Source organism: Oratosquilla oratoria, unplaced genomic scaffold (assembly GCF_046742065.1).
Source record: "Oratosquilla oratoria isolate Oo_2021 unplaced genomic scaffold, ASM4674206v1 SCAFFOLD45, whole genome shotgun sequence".
NCBI lineage: Eukaryota > Metazoa > Arthropoda > Malacostraca > Stomatopoda > Squillidae > Oratosquilla > Oratosquilla oratoria.
In genome coordinates this window covers 4,539,132-4,555,945 of record NW_027467710.1, presented here as the reverse complement: position 1 = coordinate 4,555,945, position 16,814 = coordinate 4,539,132, and the positions used below count along the sequence as shown (strand labels likewise).

At 39.9% G+C, this 16,814-nt stretch overlaps 1 protein-coding gene across 7 annotated transcripts in view; it reads left to right on the top strand.

Annotated features, from left to right (window-relative positions):
* Window positions 1-16,814, top strand: part of LOC143023121 (dedicator of cytokinesis protein 1-like) — a 165,679-nt gene that overhangs the window by 13,720 nt on the left and 135,145 nt on the right. For all 7 annotated transcript variants that reach the window (XM_076181627.1, XM_076181630.1, XM_076181624.1 and 4 more), the window contains exons 2-7: window positions 1,138-1,273; window positions 2,311-2,520; window positions 2,828-2,985; window positions 3,239-3,356; window positions 3,592-3,760; window positions 12,087-12,286. In XM_076181627.1, coding sequence (XP_076037742.1) covers window positions 1,138-1,273; window positions 2,311-2,520; window positions 2,828-2,985; window positions 3,239-3,356; window positions 3,592-3,760; window positions 12,087-12,286 — 991 coding nt within the window. The remainder of the gene's footprint in view (window positions 1-1,137; window positions 1,274-2,310; window positions 2,521-2,827; window positions 2,986-3,238; window positions 3,357-3,591; window positions 3,761-12,086; window positions 12,287-16,814) is intronic.

The window sequence follows — 16,814 nt, the reverse complement described above, 5'->3', positions numbered from 1 at the left end:
TGAAAAGCACTGCAGCAATGCATAGCTCTTCCATAGCAGAGCCAAACTGCTGGAAGAGCTGTGACTGTTTCATTTCTGCTGAATGCCTCAGTGGTCATCCAACTTATCATTCATACATACATACATACATATACCAAAGGCTTTTTTCCCCCTAACACGGGAGGTAGCCAAAAAAAAAAAGGCATAGGAACTACTCCCACCCATTCCATCCCCTACATACTCCACTCCCCTCTACCCTAATCCCTCCCTCTTATCTTGGCATCTCCTTGATGACGGGTCATCCCTGTATCTTGTCCACTGTCCTGGGTCAGAAGCAGTGTTGCAAGACACAGCACATTCACAGCAAGGCCGCTTTATTTATTTGGCAACCCCCCCTCTCCATCCCCTCATGCAGAAAAGGAGAAGACGGGGAGAAATCCCTCTGGGCTGTGTCAGTTTATTTCTCACACATACTCTCTCACCCCCCATTGCCCACCCACTCCCCCTCATGCATCACAGCATCATCCATGCACAACCCTTCTCCATTCACCTCTGTCTTCTGTCCTCTCCCATCCTTCCTCAACAGACATTCCTCTCTTTCCCAATGTCCCTTTTACTCCATCCATCCATCTCATCCAAGGATGTCCCCTCATGTTCTCTCCTTCCACACCTCTTTTACTAATCTTCCTTCACTCATTCTTTCCATGTGTCGAAACCATCCCAATACTCTTTCATCAACTCTATCTCCCAACTCCCTTTCCACCCCTGTTCTCCTCCTCACCTCCTCATTTCTCACTCTGTCTAGCCTAGTAACCCCTATCATACATCTCAGACATTTCATCACAAACACATTCAAACTCTTTCTTTCCTCCTCTCATATGTTCCATGTTTCTGCCCCATACAGTGCTGTTGGCACAATCACTCCTTCATACAATCTCCTCTTAACATCCATTCCGAAATGTCTATTTCTCATTGCACTTTTTAATCCAACTTATCATAAAACTTTAATCTGTACTCATACAGTTGTCTGTGTTATTTCTTGACTGTTCATTTATTGTATGTGATTTTGGCAACGCCATGGATAAGGTGTTAGACATAACAAGATAGTTTATTCTATAGAATAGTTTCACTTAAGGATCTAATGATTTGTTTACTCAGATGTGGTGAAAAGGACACACCAGATAGCCTTGTGAGGAAGATGATGGTGAACCGTAATGATGTTGTTCGAGAAAACAAGATGGGCATGCAGGGTATCCATTTTTCATTTACACTGCTCAACGGTGACATCAAACAGGTCTGTGATTACTGTTTTGATACTATTAAATTTAGGTGCACTTATTTTCTAGGTTATTTGTACTACCATAAAAGGTTTAGAAAAGATTGATTTATATCTTTGCTTTAGTTTATCATACATTTCGGAATTAATGTAAATGTTTGGTGAGCAGCCACGAGTGAATTTTATTGCTATGTTTCTAGCTCCCATATGTATTCATAGTGAGTGTGTGGTACAGTCATATGCTCTTGAATTAGGGGAGAGCAATTTTTCTTTGGAACTTGAAATAATTTTTCATTTTTAAGATTTAGAAGATCTTGGTATTTCATTTCTTTTTTAAATAGACATTTGTTGAGGTGTCCTTCGAGAACTAAAAGAAAAGCCTATTACATACTTGTTTCTAAAAACAACTGTTGAGGGCCCTTATTTGCAAGTGTTTAAGAATTTTTTTACTGTTTTCCAATGCAAAACATGTGTGGGCACCTGAAATATGGTTTTCCTTTTGAATGATGATTGATTATACTTTGTATTAGTGGTGCTTAGGAGGCCCAGAATGGATATACTGTATAACTTGCTCTCACTTTAATTCAAGAACACACAACCAAAACACACATTCCCTGTGAAACCATGAGGGAGCTAGAACACAACAGTAAAACTTATTTATGGCTGCTTATCAAAGAGTTTATGCACAGTAACCCCTGCTACATCCAAACTAAAAGAATCTCTCTCTCTCTCTCTCTCTCTCTCTCTCTCTCTCTCTCTCTCTCTCTCTCTCTCTCTCTCTCTCTCTCTCTCTCTCTCTCTCTCTCTCTCAGTCTCTCTCTCTCTCTCTCTCTCTCTCAGTCTCTCTCAGTCTCTCTCTCTCTCAGTCTCTCTCTCTCTCAGTCTCTCTCTCTCTCTCTCTCTCTCTCTCTCTCTCTCTCTCTCTCTCTCTCTCTCTCTCTCTCTCTCTCTCTCTCTCTCTCTCTCTCTCTCTCTCTCAGATGATGTCAGTTAGTATATGGGAGGGATCACTGTATTTATGATATATTGACTGAGTACTCTTGTCTTGAAAACAGCTACGTGAAGAAAACCCACATTATGTTTCACTCCATGAGGTTCCTGTGGCATCACGTTTAGGATTGTCAGAAGTGATTATGCCTGGTGATGTAAGGAATGACTTGTACATCACATTAGTGTCAGGAGAGTTCTCGAGAGGGCCTAAGACAAGTGACAGAAATGTTGAAGTCACTGTCCGGGTGTATACTGACAAAGGACAACTGATACCGGTAAGATGATGATATGGATTAGTTTACTTTATTAGTGGCCTTATTCATGCTTCTCTCCCAGAATGATGAAATCTATGGAAGTCTCACTATTATCATACAAGAGTTTAAAGCATGAATAATTGGTAATATTTGATTAGAAGATCAATTATTGATAAACTAGAAAACAAAATATGAAAAAAAAATGAAAAGAAACTTTGAAGCATCACTTTTGCTCATTAGGTTTAAGCTAGTCCCTCTATTTTATTCCACCATCATAGACAGAAGAATCTCATTTATCTTTCCATTCAAACAATGCTGCTGTCAACAGGGAGTTATAAGTCAAGGTGTAGGAAAAGAATGCTTAAATGAATACCGGTCAGTGACTTACCACCATGAAGCCAAACCCAAGTGGATGGAAACCTTCAAGGTAGCATTACCCATTGAAGAGTTCAAACGAGCACATATTAAATTCACCATGAAGCACAGGTTGGTCTTGGTGTATATCCTGTTCTCTAATCATAGAGTACAATATACTCTGGAGTGTACTACTTCATGTAGAATAAAAAAAAATTTAGTCAAATGATTTGAAAAAATACTTTTGAGAATGGCTATAGTTTGTTTTGAAGGTGATAAAACTATGAAATATGTGTAAATATCTTATATTCTTTTAGTCATAAATGCTCATTGCACTATTGAAAAATACATGTGTGTAAAAGTGATTGTTATGATTTTTATACAGATCAACAAATGATTCAAAAACAAAACATGAGAAACCCTTTGCCATGGCATATATGCAACTGATGCAGTCAAATGGTACAACCTTACAGAACACTGACCATGACCTCATTGTTTATAAGGTAAGAATCATTGCTTGTCATATTTTTGTTTTGTGACTACAAAAATGATGGGGATAAGGTTTTCCACACTTATCAATGTTTAGATTAATTGTAACTTCAAAAAGTATCTAGCCATATGTTTTTAGGATTTTGTGTGTAGTTTTACTTAAATGATATATATATATTTTTTCTGATATCAATCCATTCATTGTCATAGTTCTCTCTGATATGGAAGTCAGTAATATTTATTTTACAGATAGACTCAAAGAAGTGGAGTGAGGATGACTTTGGTTACCTAAAATTACGGTGGCGGGCAGTGCCGGGAGAAGAGTTGGACAAGACAGCTCAGCATGGCCTCAGTCCCTCATCCAAAGATTCCTTCACCATCAATACTGTCTTTTGCTCAACAAAATTAACACAAAATGGTATGTTTCTGTTACTGGAAACCTGCTGTTGTGAGTATGGGGTTATTTCTGTATTCTCAGTCAGCAGGAGGGTAAGGGAAGTAATTGCTTGTTGTTATGAAAAAAGTAGTGAGAATTGATAGAGGGAGAATTCTAGACCTTGTCCAGAGGTTATGTGCTAGCCCCATGGTGCTTCACCATAAGACAATGGTGAAGGTATTTGGAGACAATAGAGAGATTATACTTTCTGTCCAGTAGGACCACCCATTGCAGGTGTCGGTCATTGGTCACAAGATTACCTGGGATGGTTATGCCAATAATTGTTACCGCATGTTTTTCTCAATGGAAATCTGCAGCCTCACAGTAGCTGGCAATAATCCTTTTGCCCCCATATATATGATATATATGTATGTATATATATATATATATATATATATATATATATATATATATATATATATATATATATATATATATATATATATATATATATATATATAAATACATACATACATATACCAAGGCTTTTTCCCCCTTACAAGGGAGGTAGCCAAAAAGGAAAAAGCATAAAATCATTCCCACCCATTCCATCCCTGAATACACTCCACACCCCTCCACCCTCCCTCTTATCTTAGCACCTCCTGGATGACAGGTCATCCCTGACCTTGTCCACTGCCCTGGGTCAGAAGCAGTGTCGCAAGACACAGCACATCCACAGCAAGGCTGCTTCATTAAATCAGCGACCCCCCTTCTCCGTCCCCCCATGCATAAAAGGAGAAGACGGGGAGAAATCCCTTCAGGCTGCGTCAAATTTTGCTCACGTATACTACCTCACCCCCCATCCCCCCGCCCATTCCACCTCATGCTTCACAACATCATCCATATACAACCATTCTCCATTCACCCCTATCTTCTGTCCTCAACAGACATTCCCCTCTTCCCCAAAGCCCCCTTCACCCCATCCATCCACCTCATTCTAGGACGTCCCCTCATGTTCACTCCCTCCACATCTGCCTTCCATACCTCTTTTACTAGTCTTTCTTCACTCATTCTTTCCATGTGTCCAAACCATCTTAATACTCTTTCATCAGTAGTAGAGCTTGTGTCAGGAGAGAGTGAGTGGTTCGAGGTAAAGGTGGGACTTCGTCAAGGATGCGTTATGTCGCCCTGGCTGTTCAACTTATACATGGATGGGGTAGTGCGAGAGGTAAATGCAAGGGTAGTGGGTCAGGGATTGGAGATGGTTAAAGAAAATGGAGAATAGTGGGAGGTGAGCCAGCTGTTGTTTGCTGACGACACTGCACTTGTGGCAGGATCGGAGGAGGGACTGAGGAAGTTGGAGAATGGTTGTATATGGATGATGTTGTGAAGCATGAGGTGGAATGGGCGGGGGATGGGGGTGAGGTAGTATACGTGAGCAAAATTTGATGCAGCCCGAAGGGATTTCTCCCCGTCTTCTCCTTTTATGCATGGGGGGACGGAGAAGGGAGGTCGCCGATTTAATGAAGCACCCTTGCTGTGGATATGCTGTGTCTTGCGACACTGCTTCTGACCCAGGGCAGTGGACAAGGTCAGGGATGACCCGTCATCCAGGAGGTGCTAAGATAAGAGGGAGGGTGGAGGGGTGTGGAGTGTATTCAGGGATGGAATGGGTGGGAATGATTTTATGCCTTTCCCTTTTTGGCTACCTCCCTTGTAAGGGGGAAAAAGCCTTGGTATATGTATATATGTATATATATATGCGTAAATAACCACTAGGAAAAAGTAAACTAACGAAGCAGAGCGCTTTCGTGTAATTACATCTTCAGTGCAGATACAAAGAAGGAATTATAAGATGAAGAAACAAGGTACAGAATATATGACATAGTGAAGAGGGCATTCGGAGAGGTAGTGGAAGAAGTACACGTGACGGACGTATGGGCCGTCCTGGTAGCCAACAAGTATGGGACGTTTGGGCCGTCCTGGTAACCAACAAGTATGGGACAACTGCTCATAATTTATATTACAATTCAAACAATTTTGAAATTTCATGAGAAATAAAACTATCTAATTTGTACAAACCTTGATGAAGATTAACATTTATCCCCTTACTAGATTTGATCAAACTGCATTCAATTAAATTTCTTTCTGTTATGTTGTTGTTGTATGTGATGACTTTAGCGTTATCCCAGTCAACTGGGTGGTTCGTCATCACATACAACAACATAACAGAAAGAAATTTAATTGAATGCAGTTTGATCAAATCTAGTAAGGGGATAAATGTTAATCTTCATCAAGGTTTGTACAAATTAGATAGTTTTATTTCTCATGAAATTTCAAAATTGTTTGAATTGTAATATAAATTATGAGCAGTTGTCCCATACTTGTTGGTTACCAGGACGGCCCAAACGTCCCATACTTGTTGGCTACCAGGACGGCCCATATGTCCGTCACGTGTACTTCTTCCACTACCTCTCCGAATGCCCTCTTCACTATGTCATATATTCTGTACCTTGTTTCTTCATCTTATAATTCCTTCTTTGTATCTGCACTGAAGATGTAATTACACGAAAGCGCTCTGCTTCGTTAGTTTACTTTTTCCTAGTGGTTATTTACGCATTTGTGAACACACGCTCCTAGTGTTTTTTATTGCGTATATATATATATATACATACATACTCAGTTTGACACATTGACTATCATGAACAACACACCAAGCCCTCTACACTCCCTCCTCTCCTGATATCACCTTCTGCTCCCCCTGCCTAACCCCAACAACATCATGGAGAGTGGTCGGAACCCTTGGTTCTGACCACCTTCCAATCATCATCACCACCAAAACAAGATGCACCCCAGTTGGCTACAGACACACATACACCAATTACAAAAAAGCTAACTGGGAAGCTTTTACTAAAGAGACAGAACAACATTTTGAAACACTTAACAGTACACCAATCACAAACATAAACATTGCAGTGCACACTTTTAATACAATCATACAAAATGCAGACAAGAGATACATCCCTAGAGGCAACAGAAAATCACACGACCCCAACTTCACACCAGAAATCCAAGACCTCATCAGACAATGTGACACACTTAAACATGATACCCCCACACCTACCCCTCAAAACATAGCAGACCAAATACAAACACTAAACACTGTGATTGCTAATAAAATACACGAACAAAAAACACAAAATTGGCAAAACTTTGTCAATGCACTTGATCACAAAACAAACACCAGCAAATTGTAAAAAACACTCAACAGCATTACACTATCCAACAGTAACACTACACGCTCTCACGCAGCAATAATCACAACAACAGATAATCTACCCTCAAACAGACAACAAGCAAACGCACTCATACGTCAATTTGCACAGACAAGCCATCTCACTTCTCACCCTGAAGACCGACGCACCATTCGATGTAAGAAAGACTTCCCCACAGACTCAGACTATACACCCTTCATAGACAGTCAGACAAAACTCATAATACATACTCTCAAGCACTCATCTGCCTGTGGCCCTGATAATATTAGCAACATCCACCTAAAACACATTGGACCACAAGGTATACACACACTCACAAACATTGCAAACTACAGCTATTCACACAACACTATACCTGACATCTGGAAGCATGGTAAAATAATCACCATTCCAAAACCGAACAAAGACCCAACAATCCCAACATCGCACCGCCCAATCACACTTCTCTGCACCCCCTCTAAAGTCATTGAACGCCTAATACTTAAACTTGTCACACCACATATTCCTCTTGCTGACTCACAACACGGTTTTAGGCCACTACACTCCACAAACACTCTTCTGATAAACCTCACATAAAGAATTTTAGATGGCATCAATTCAGATAGGCCCCACCACAGAACACTTCTTATAACATTAGACATTAGTAAAGCTTTTGATGCTATCCCCCGCCACAACCTAACAAATAAAATATATAACACAGACATGCACAATAACACCAAAAGATGGCTGGCCAATTATCTGGCAGGTAGGAATGCTTACGTGTCATATAATGGCCAATCATCACACATCAGAAACATTAAGAATGGAGTACCACAGGGCTCAGTTCTATCCCCCACACTATTTAATCTATACATGCATGACTTCCCCACACCAGACACCTCAGAAATACAAATCTCTTCCTACGCAGACGACATAACAATCACATGCACACATCGTAACACAGACAAAGCTGCGGAAATAATCCAGCCATACCTTGATACACTCAACTCATGGTTCATCACAAACTCAAAATAGCTCCAACCAAATCTACAGCAACACTTCTCACCAACTGGACAATAGAACACAAATACATACCTCATCTCTACATCAACAACACTCTAATACCACACACAAACACACCGAAAATTCTTGGTGTAACGTATGATACATCCATGTCTTTCAAACAAGACATCACAAACATAAAAAACAAATGCACACCCAGACTTAACGCACTTAAGTCAATCACTGGAACGACATTTGGACAAAACAAAGAAACTAATATAACAATATACAAACAATGCATACGCTCAGTGTTGAATTATGCGAGTCCTGCATGGGCTCCTAATCTCAACACCACAACACCCTTCAAATCATACAAAACAAAGCCCTAAAAACAATTACAGGCTGCACAAATACAACACCAACAGACCATTTACACCATGAAACAAAAGTCCTCAAAGTCAAGGACCACCTCGACATGAGAGGCACACAAACACTTGCCGCAGCCACCACAAACACATCACACCCGCTACACTACATAGTAGAACACCCACACACACCAAGAAACATTAAAACAACACCCAAAGACCTTTATTATGCACAAATACTCTCTTCTCTTCCTCCACAACCACCAAATACCAGCCTCCGGAAACATATTCATAATCATATCACTCACCGCTCCATTAACACACTGAAAGACAACACACTGCTGCATGCCAGAGCCCCTGATATACACCCTTCTGAATCCTCTCTCCCACGAAAGGACAGAGTCCACTTGGCCAGACTGCGATGCGGCCACCACCCAGCACTTCTAAGCTACCAGAAGAGGCTGGATGACCGCATTGTGAACAGCTGCCCAGGATGTAACACTTCACCCCATACCATACAACACATAATGGAAGACTGCATTATACACAATCAAGCACGCAAACAACACAACATACACTCTATAAAGGATTTGTGGGAAAACCCAGTTTCGGCTGTGGCATTCCTTGGGGAGACGGGACTGCTCGGACAGACAGTCTAGGGAACGACAACAACAACAACAACGACTCCCTTTCCACCCCCGTTCTTCTCCTCACCTCCTCATTTCTTACTCTATCTAGCCTAGTAACCCCCATCATACTTCTCAGACACCTCATCTCAAACACATTGAAACTCCTTCTCTCTTCCTCTCTTATGTTCCAAGTTTCTGCCCCATACAGTGCTGTTGGCACAATCACTCCTTCATACAGTCTCCTCTTAGCATCCATTCCCAAATGTTTATTCCTCATTACACTCTTCAATCCACCAAGGCATTTACTCGCTTCTCTCAATCTACATTCTACCACCACCTCCATTCCACCTTTTCCTCCCAAGTATCTAAAACTATCCACTTCCTCCAGTCGCTCTCCGTTAATGCTCACTTCCAGTCTACTGCCACTTTCACCCCTTGTACATCTCATCACCTTACTTTTACTCACATTTATCTTTAGCTTTCTTTTATCACATACTCTCCCAAACTCTGTCACCAACTTCCTCAGTCCCTCCTCCGATCCTGCCACAAGCGCAGTGTCATCAGCAAACAACAGCTTGGCTCACCTCCCACTTTTCTCCATTTTCTTTAACCATCTCCAATCCCTGACCCACTACCCTTGCATTTACCTCTCTCCATGTATAAGTTGAACAGCCAGGGCGACATAACGCATCCTTGACGAAGTCCCACCTTTACCTCGAACCACTCACTCTCTCCATTTCTAATCCTAACACAAGCTCTACTACTCTCATAAAAACTCTTGACAGCTCCTAGAAGCTTTCCTCCTATCCCATATATCTGCATAACCTCCCACAGTGCCTTTCTGTCTACCCTATCGTAAGCCTTTTCCAGATCCATAAAAGCCCAAAAAACATCCTTCCCTTTCCTATAGCTTTCTCACATATTTGTCTTACCACAAAGATCTGATCTACACAACCTCTACCCATCCTAAATCCACACTGTTCCTCACCAATTACTCCCTCTGTTCCTCTCCGAATCCTCTCAATCAAGATCCTCCCATAAGCCTTCCCAAAAAAAAGTCAAGGCATAAGAGGGTTTGGGAGGAATTTTCCAATCAAAACCCTAAAGGGTCTTTTAATGTGCATGGGTGTGGTACAGATTAGAGTAAAATGAAAAGAGAGGCAGTATGTTTGTAAGAAGGTGGATGTGTTGGCATTGAGTTCAAAGGGAGGGGTGAGATTGAGTTTGGAAGTGTAGTGGGAAGGTTGTCAGAAGTGAGGAAAGGATGAGGGAGGGAAGGGGTGGCTATACTAGTAAGTAAAGAGATAGTCAAGCATGTGGTGGAGTGGAAGGAGGTTTCTTCAAGTTTAATGTGGATGAAGATGAAATTGGGAAGGGAGATGTGGGTCTTTGTAAGTGCATGTGGGCCTGGTAGTGAGAAGAGTGTAGAGGAAAGGGAGGCTTTTTGGATAGATATAAATGAGTGCATAAAGGATTTAGGGAGAAATGTCAATGTAGTTATATTGGGAGATCTCAATGAGAGAGTAGATGAATCAGTAGACAGAGTGGTTGGGAAGTGTGGAGTTCCAGGAAAAATTTGTAGTGGAGAGTTGCAGTGGGAGGTGCTAAGAAAATGACAGTGACAGTTGTGGAAAAAGGGGAAAATAAGAAAAAAAAAATGAGGTGAAAGCACTTATTAAATGATGAGAGCAGGCAAGGTACCTGGGTTATATGGGTGTCATGCAGAATGAAGAAGGGAGGTAAAATGATGGTGGACTGGCTGGTGAGGTTTAATGTATGTCTAATGGAAAGTAAAGTGCTGGAGGATTGGAGGAGTGCCTGTGTAGTTCTGCTTTACAATGGAAAAGGGGACTAATGTGAGTGTAGTAGTTTGTTGAGTGAAGTTGCAAAGTCTTATGGGTGGGTTTTGATTTAGAGGATTAAGAGAGAAACAGAGGGTGTAATTTGTAACAGTGTGGGTTTAGGACAGGGAGGGGTGGCATGGATCAACTTGTTGTGTTAAGACAGATATGTGAGAAAGCTTTAGCAAAGGATGAGGATGTTTTGGGGCATTTATGGATTTGGAAAAGGCTTATGACAGGGTAGACAGGAAGGAACTGTGGGAGGTTTTGCAGATATATGGGATCAAAAGAAAGGTTTTAAGGGCAGCCATCAGTTTTTATAATAGTAGGGCCTAATACTTGGGAGTGCATGTGGCAGGAAAGGGAGTGGAGGTGGAGGTAGAATGTAGATTGAGAGAAGGAAGTAAGTGCTTTGGGAGGTTAAAAATTGTAATGAGAATTAAACAATTGAGAATGAATACTTAGAGGAGATTGTATGAAGGGTCAACTGTGGATCTGTTGTGTCCTGCTGCATTGCCTCTGACCCAGGGTGATGAGCAACATGCAGGGATGACCCGTCATTCAGAAGGAGCCATGATGAAAGCGAGAGAGGGAGGGCTGGTGAATGGGGGTGGAATGGATGGGGATTAAATGAGTGAGATTGGAATTGTGCCTTTTGACTTTGGCTACCTTCCTTCTAAGGGGGAAGAGGCCCTTGTTTTATGTATGTATGTATGTATGCATGTATTTTATTTTATTTTATTTTTTTGAGGAGAGATACCATGAACTGGATTCTGTGAAGTTGTATTGATAGCTGTTACTTAGGAGAGGGGCCAACAACAGGTATCTGAATGTTTTGGTCCTTCAAGACTGATGACGGAGAGAATATCTATTTGCCGCCCATCTTCAGAACCTGTCAGCACCCTCACTTCCATCTGGCAGTGTCACCTGAAAAGGTTGATGTTCAACTTTGGACCAGGCCCACTCTATCAATTTTGTATTTCCTCCATCTTTTCCTATGAACAGAGCTGACATTTCTTGACTACTCCTCTCCTACTGCTGCTTTAGCCAGTTACATAGAAACTGTCCAACACTTACACAAAGTAAACAAGTTCTCTTTCCAGAGGGATCTATGGGAGGACCAGTGACTGTTGCTAGTTACTGTGGGTCTATGGGTTTCCAGTCAATGTAACACAATGTAACTATTGAGAGATAGATAGAAAGATTGGATGATACTTCCAAGGTGTTATCATTGATGCTTGAGAATATTGAAATGAGTTCCAATTCTACTTTTTCAGCTGAGCTGCAAGGTCTTCTTGAGTGGGGTTGGAGTGGCTCCACAGATACTGAGGCATTGCACATCAAGCTGGAAGGTTTAAGAGGAGTTTCATCAAAGGAACTGGTCATCTTCCTACAGGATACTCTAGATGTTCTACTTGAAATTCTAATGAACAACTCCACTGATGATGAGAGTGATAACAAAGTTTTTGAAGCATTGGTAAGGCTTATTGCTAAAGAAATGTCTAAACCACATGAGAAGTTTTACATACATATACCAACGGCTTTTTCCCTTGTATAAGGGAGGTAGCCAAAGTTGAAGGCATAAATCCACTCCCATCCAGTTCATCTCCACATACTCCAGTCCCATTCACCACCCCTCCCTCCCTCTTTTCTTAGCTCCTCCTGGATGATGGGTCATCCCTGCATCTAGGAGGAGCCAAGAAAAGAGGGGGGGAGGGGTGGTGAATGGGAGTGGAGTAGGTGGGGATGAAATGGGTGGGAGTGGATTTGACTACTTCTCTTGTAAGGGGGAAAAAGCCTTTGGTGTATTTACCTAGTTGTATTTACCTAGTTGTATTTTACGGGAAGGGGAGCTATGCTCGTGGTGTCCCGTCTTCATATCTCATTTTATCTAAACTATTTTTAAATTCATGTATTGTTTTTGCACACACCACTTTCTCATCTAACTTGTTCCAACTGTCTATTACTCTGTGAGGAAAGCTGTTCTTTTTCAAATCTCTTCTATAGCTGTCTTTTTTTATTTTCTTTCCATGTCCTCTTGTATTTCTATCATCCCATTTTATCAGATTCTCTCTATCAGTAATTTCTATGCCTTTCATGATTCTGTAAATAGCTATCAAATCTCCTCTCTCTCTTCTTTGCTCCAATGTCTGTAGTTCAAGTTTTGCTAGTCTCTCTTCATATGATAGTTTTGAGAATGTTGGTGCCAATTTTGTAATTGCTCTTTGTATTCTTTCAAGTTTTGTTATATATTTTTTTTGTACTTGGTGACCATATCGTTGCTGCATATTCCAATCTTGGTCTTACCAGGGTGATTAGAATTTTCTTCACCATTTCTTCATCCAGGTATGTAAATGCCACTTTGATTGTTCTTCTTAGATTATAAGTTTCTCCAAAAATCTTATTTACATGTTTCTCAGGTGACATATTATTCATAACAATGACTCCCAGGTCCTTCTCATTTTCTACTTTTTTTATTCCTTCTTCTCCCAATTTATATGCTCCTGTTATTCTGTTTTTGCTTTTTCCAAATTCCATTATACTACACTTTTTTGTATTGAACTCCATCTCCCACTTCCTACTCCATTCCTATACTTTATTTAGATCACTCTGTAGTGATTCACAATCTTCTTCCGTGTTCACTTTTTCAATAGTTTTGCATCATCTGCAAAGAAGCTCATATAGCTTTCAATTCCTTCTTCCATGTCATTAATATATATACCAAACATTATTGGGGCCAGAACTGTTCCTTGTGGAACACCGCTTATTACTTCATCTCATTTTGAGTGTTGGTCTCTTATCACTACTCTCATTTTTCTTTCTTGCAAAAAGTCCTCCATCCAATTAAGCAGTTTGCCCTGTATTCCTCCTTCAGTTTCTAATTTCTTAAGCAACTTCATATGTGGTACTTTGTCAAAGGCTTTTTTAGGTCTAGAAATGCACAATCAGCCCATCCATCTCTTTCTTGTATTATATCTATTAGCCTTGAATAGAAACATATTAAATTGGTGACGCATGATCGTCCTTGTCTGAATCCAAATTGCCTTGGATTTAGCACGTTTTTTTCTAAATATTTTACCCATCTACTTTTGACAATTCGTTCACAAATTTTTGCTATTGTACTTGTTAGAGAGACTGGTCTATAGTTGGTAGGGTCTTCTTTATTTCCCCCTGTATATATAGGTACTATATTTGCCTTTTTCCAATCTTCTGGAACTTTTCCTTCTTTCAAGGAACTGTTTGATATGCTAAGTATTTTGTCTGCTAGTTCATTCTTGCATTCTTTCAAAATCCAGTTTGCTATTTCATCTGGTCCATACAATTTTCTGACATCAAGATTACTCAGTGTTTCAATATTTCATTCTTTGTTACTTCTATTTCTTTCATAGGGGGGACTTTCTCTTTCCATTTGATCTCTTCAGGTTGTATGTTCTCCCTTGTAAACACTGATTTAAAATGCTTGTTCATAATTTCCGCCATTTCAATTTCCTCTGTGTATTCAACTCCTCCTTGTCTTAATTTCTCCAAATCTTGTTTGTTTTTCAGTTTGTTGTTTACAAATCTGTAAAATAGTTTTGGTTGATCTTTACATTTTTCTATGACATCTTTTTCATATTTTCTCTTTTCTTCTCTGCACGTTTGTACATATTCATTTCTATAACAAGTATATATTTTCCATTTTTCAGGCCTTTTGTATTTTTTCCATCTGGTCCAAGTTTTGTCTCTTTTGTCTTTTAACTCCCTACAACTTTTGTTGTACCAGCATTTTACATATTCTTTTTCTTGTTTTTGTCTTGGGACATACTTTTCCACTCCTTTTTTATAAATTTTTGTCAAAATATTCCATTTCTCTTCCACTGTTATTTCTTCTTTGTATATTCCTTCCCAGTTTTCTTTTTGAAAGAATTCTCTTATTTTATCAAAGTTTGTTTTTTCATACATCATTCTTCCTTTTCTATATTGTTCATTTCTTTTCATGTATTTTTCTCATTTAGTTCCAGTTCAATCAATATGTGGTCACTTTTACTTATTGGTGTTTTATATTTAATCTTTTCCACTATTCTAGGTTCAGATGTAATTATTAGGTCTAGTCTCGATGGTTCTTCATTTCTATACCTAGTGTTCTCCTGTATCCACTGTGTCATTGTATGGTCAGTAATCATCTCAAGTAGAGCGTTTCCCCATGAGCCGTCTCCACCCTTTACTGTCATCTCTTCCCAGCAGATTTTTTTGCAATTAAAGTTGCCCATCATAACTATTCTTCCTCCATCTTCCATTATCTTATTTAATGTTATCTTTGTGTCCTCTAACATACTTTTATGTTCACTCTCTTCCCATGAGGCTGTTTTCGGAGGCACATAATTTATCACAAACTTTCTGCTCTTCTTATCTCTGTCTTCCACTTCGATCATAATCATCTCTACTGTATTCTTTCCATATGTGACACACCTCACGTTTATATCCTTCTTAGTCAGGAACATAACTCCACCCCCTTGCTTTGTCTCTGTTTCTAATCCAATGATTATATGCATCATGTCCTACACTGTTGGGTGGTAGTGGACCTTTTAATTTTGTTTCTACAATTCCCATTATGTCCGGATCTTTTTCCTTCAGATAATCATTCAGCTCATTCAATCCTGTTATTAACCACTTCAATACGGGACTTAAATCTCGCGGGCAGCAGCCAATGCCAGCCGTACGACGTAACGAAATAATATTCGCGTCATTTTATATTGTCGCCGCTTATATCGATCGTTCTCTCTTTCACCCGCGAATTTTGAAAACCACAGAGAATGGGATTTAGGGCGCATTTGGGAGAATGTAAAAACACAGGGGCGACTACAATAAATATAATCAAGACGCCGATATGGCAGCGTCGCGAATCCACTTGCTCCTCATGACGCCTACGTGTGCGGCACCGTATGGAAGGGGTTAAGGCATCTATATTTGTGTAAGACACTTTTAGTTTTCTGCCACTTCCATTGTGTTCTCTGTTTCCCTTTTGTTTTTCTCTAGTATGTCGAATTTCCTTACTTTCATATTCACTACTCTCCAATAGAATCTCTCTTTTTCTGACTCTGTTCTGTTCTCGTTTTTTTCCTTAGCTTCAAGTCTTTTCTTGTTTTCTTCCTCTCTTTCCTCTTTATTCATTTCCCTTTTTATCCATACCTTTTTATATTGTTCACTTGTTGCTAGTTTCCCTCTTTTCGATAAGATATTCTCTGCCGTTGTTTGTGACCTGAATTTAATCTTAATTGGTCTGGTCTTATCTGTACTATACTTTCCGAGCCTAAACTTCTCTTCGATTTGTTTCATTATTTCTGGTTCGTCTTCCTGAACTAATTCTAGTAAACTGCTTACTTTTTCATTTTCCGCTTTAATTCTTGTGGTTCTATCAGGGTTATGTTTCTCTTCCATTCCTAATATAATTATACATATCTTTTTATCTGCTAAGTCTCTTATATTCTCCTGTCTCATCACTTTGATAACTGAGTCTTCAGTTTGTTCTTTCATTTGTTGTTTGATTATGTCAGTAAATGCAATTTTACTGTTTTCTTGGATTTTTTTCCAACCCTCTTTGTTGTCCTTACTATTCCTCTTTAATTCTTCATTCTCCTCTTTTACTTTTAACTGTCTTTTTAATTCTTCAATTTCATTAGTTAAGTTTTTGTTCGCCTTCTCTAGTTCTTCCAGTCTTTCAACACTTTGGGCAATCTTTGTTATCCTACCGAACCTAATCTCCCAATGTTCGGTCATTTGATCAAGTTTTTCCTCCAGTTTTGCCAGTCGGGGGAGGTTGGTATCTGCCGCCCCCTCATTAAATCCTTGGAAGTTATTATCCTCACCTTCCATTGAACTGCTCTTATCTATGTTTCTAATCTTTACATTTTTGTTAGTCCCATCACCAAAATCCAAATCATCAGTCCGTCTTTTGTTTACAAGCCATCTGGCTTCTTGGACCAAGTCCTCCCCTTATCATTTCCTTCCATTTCCCTCAGTAATCC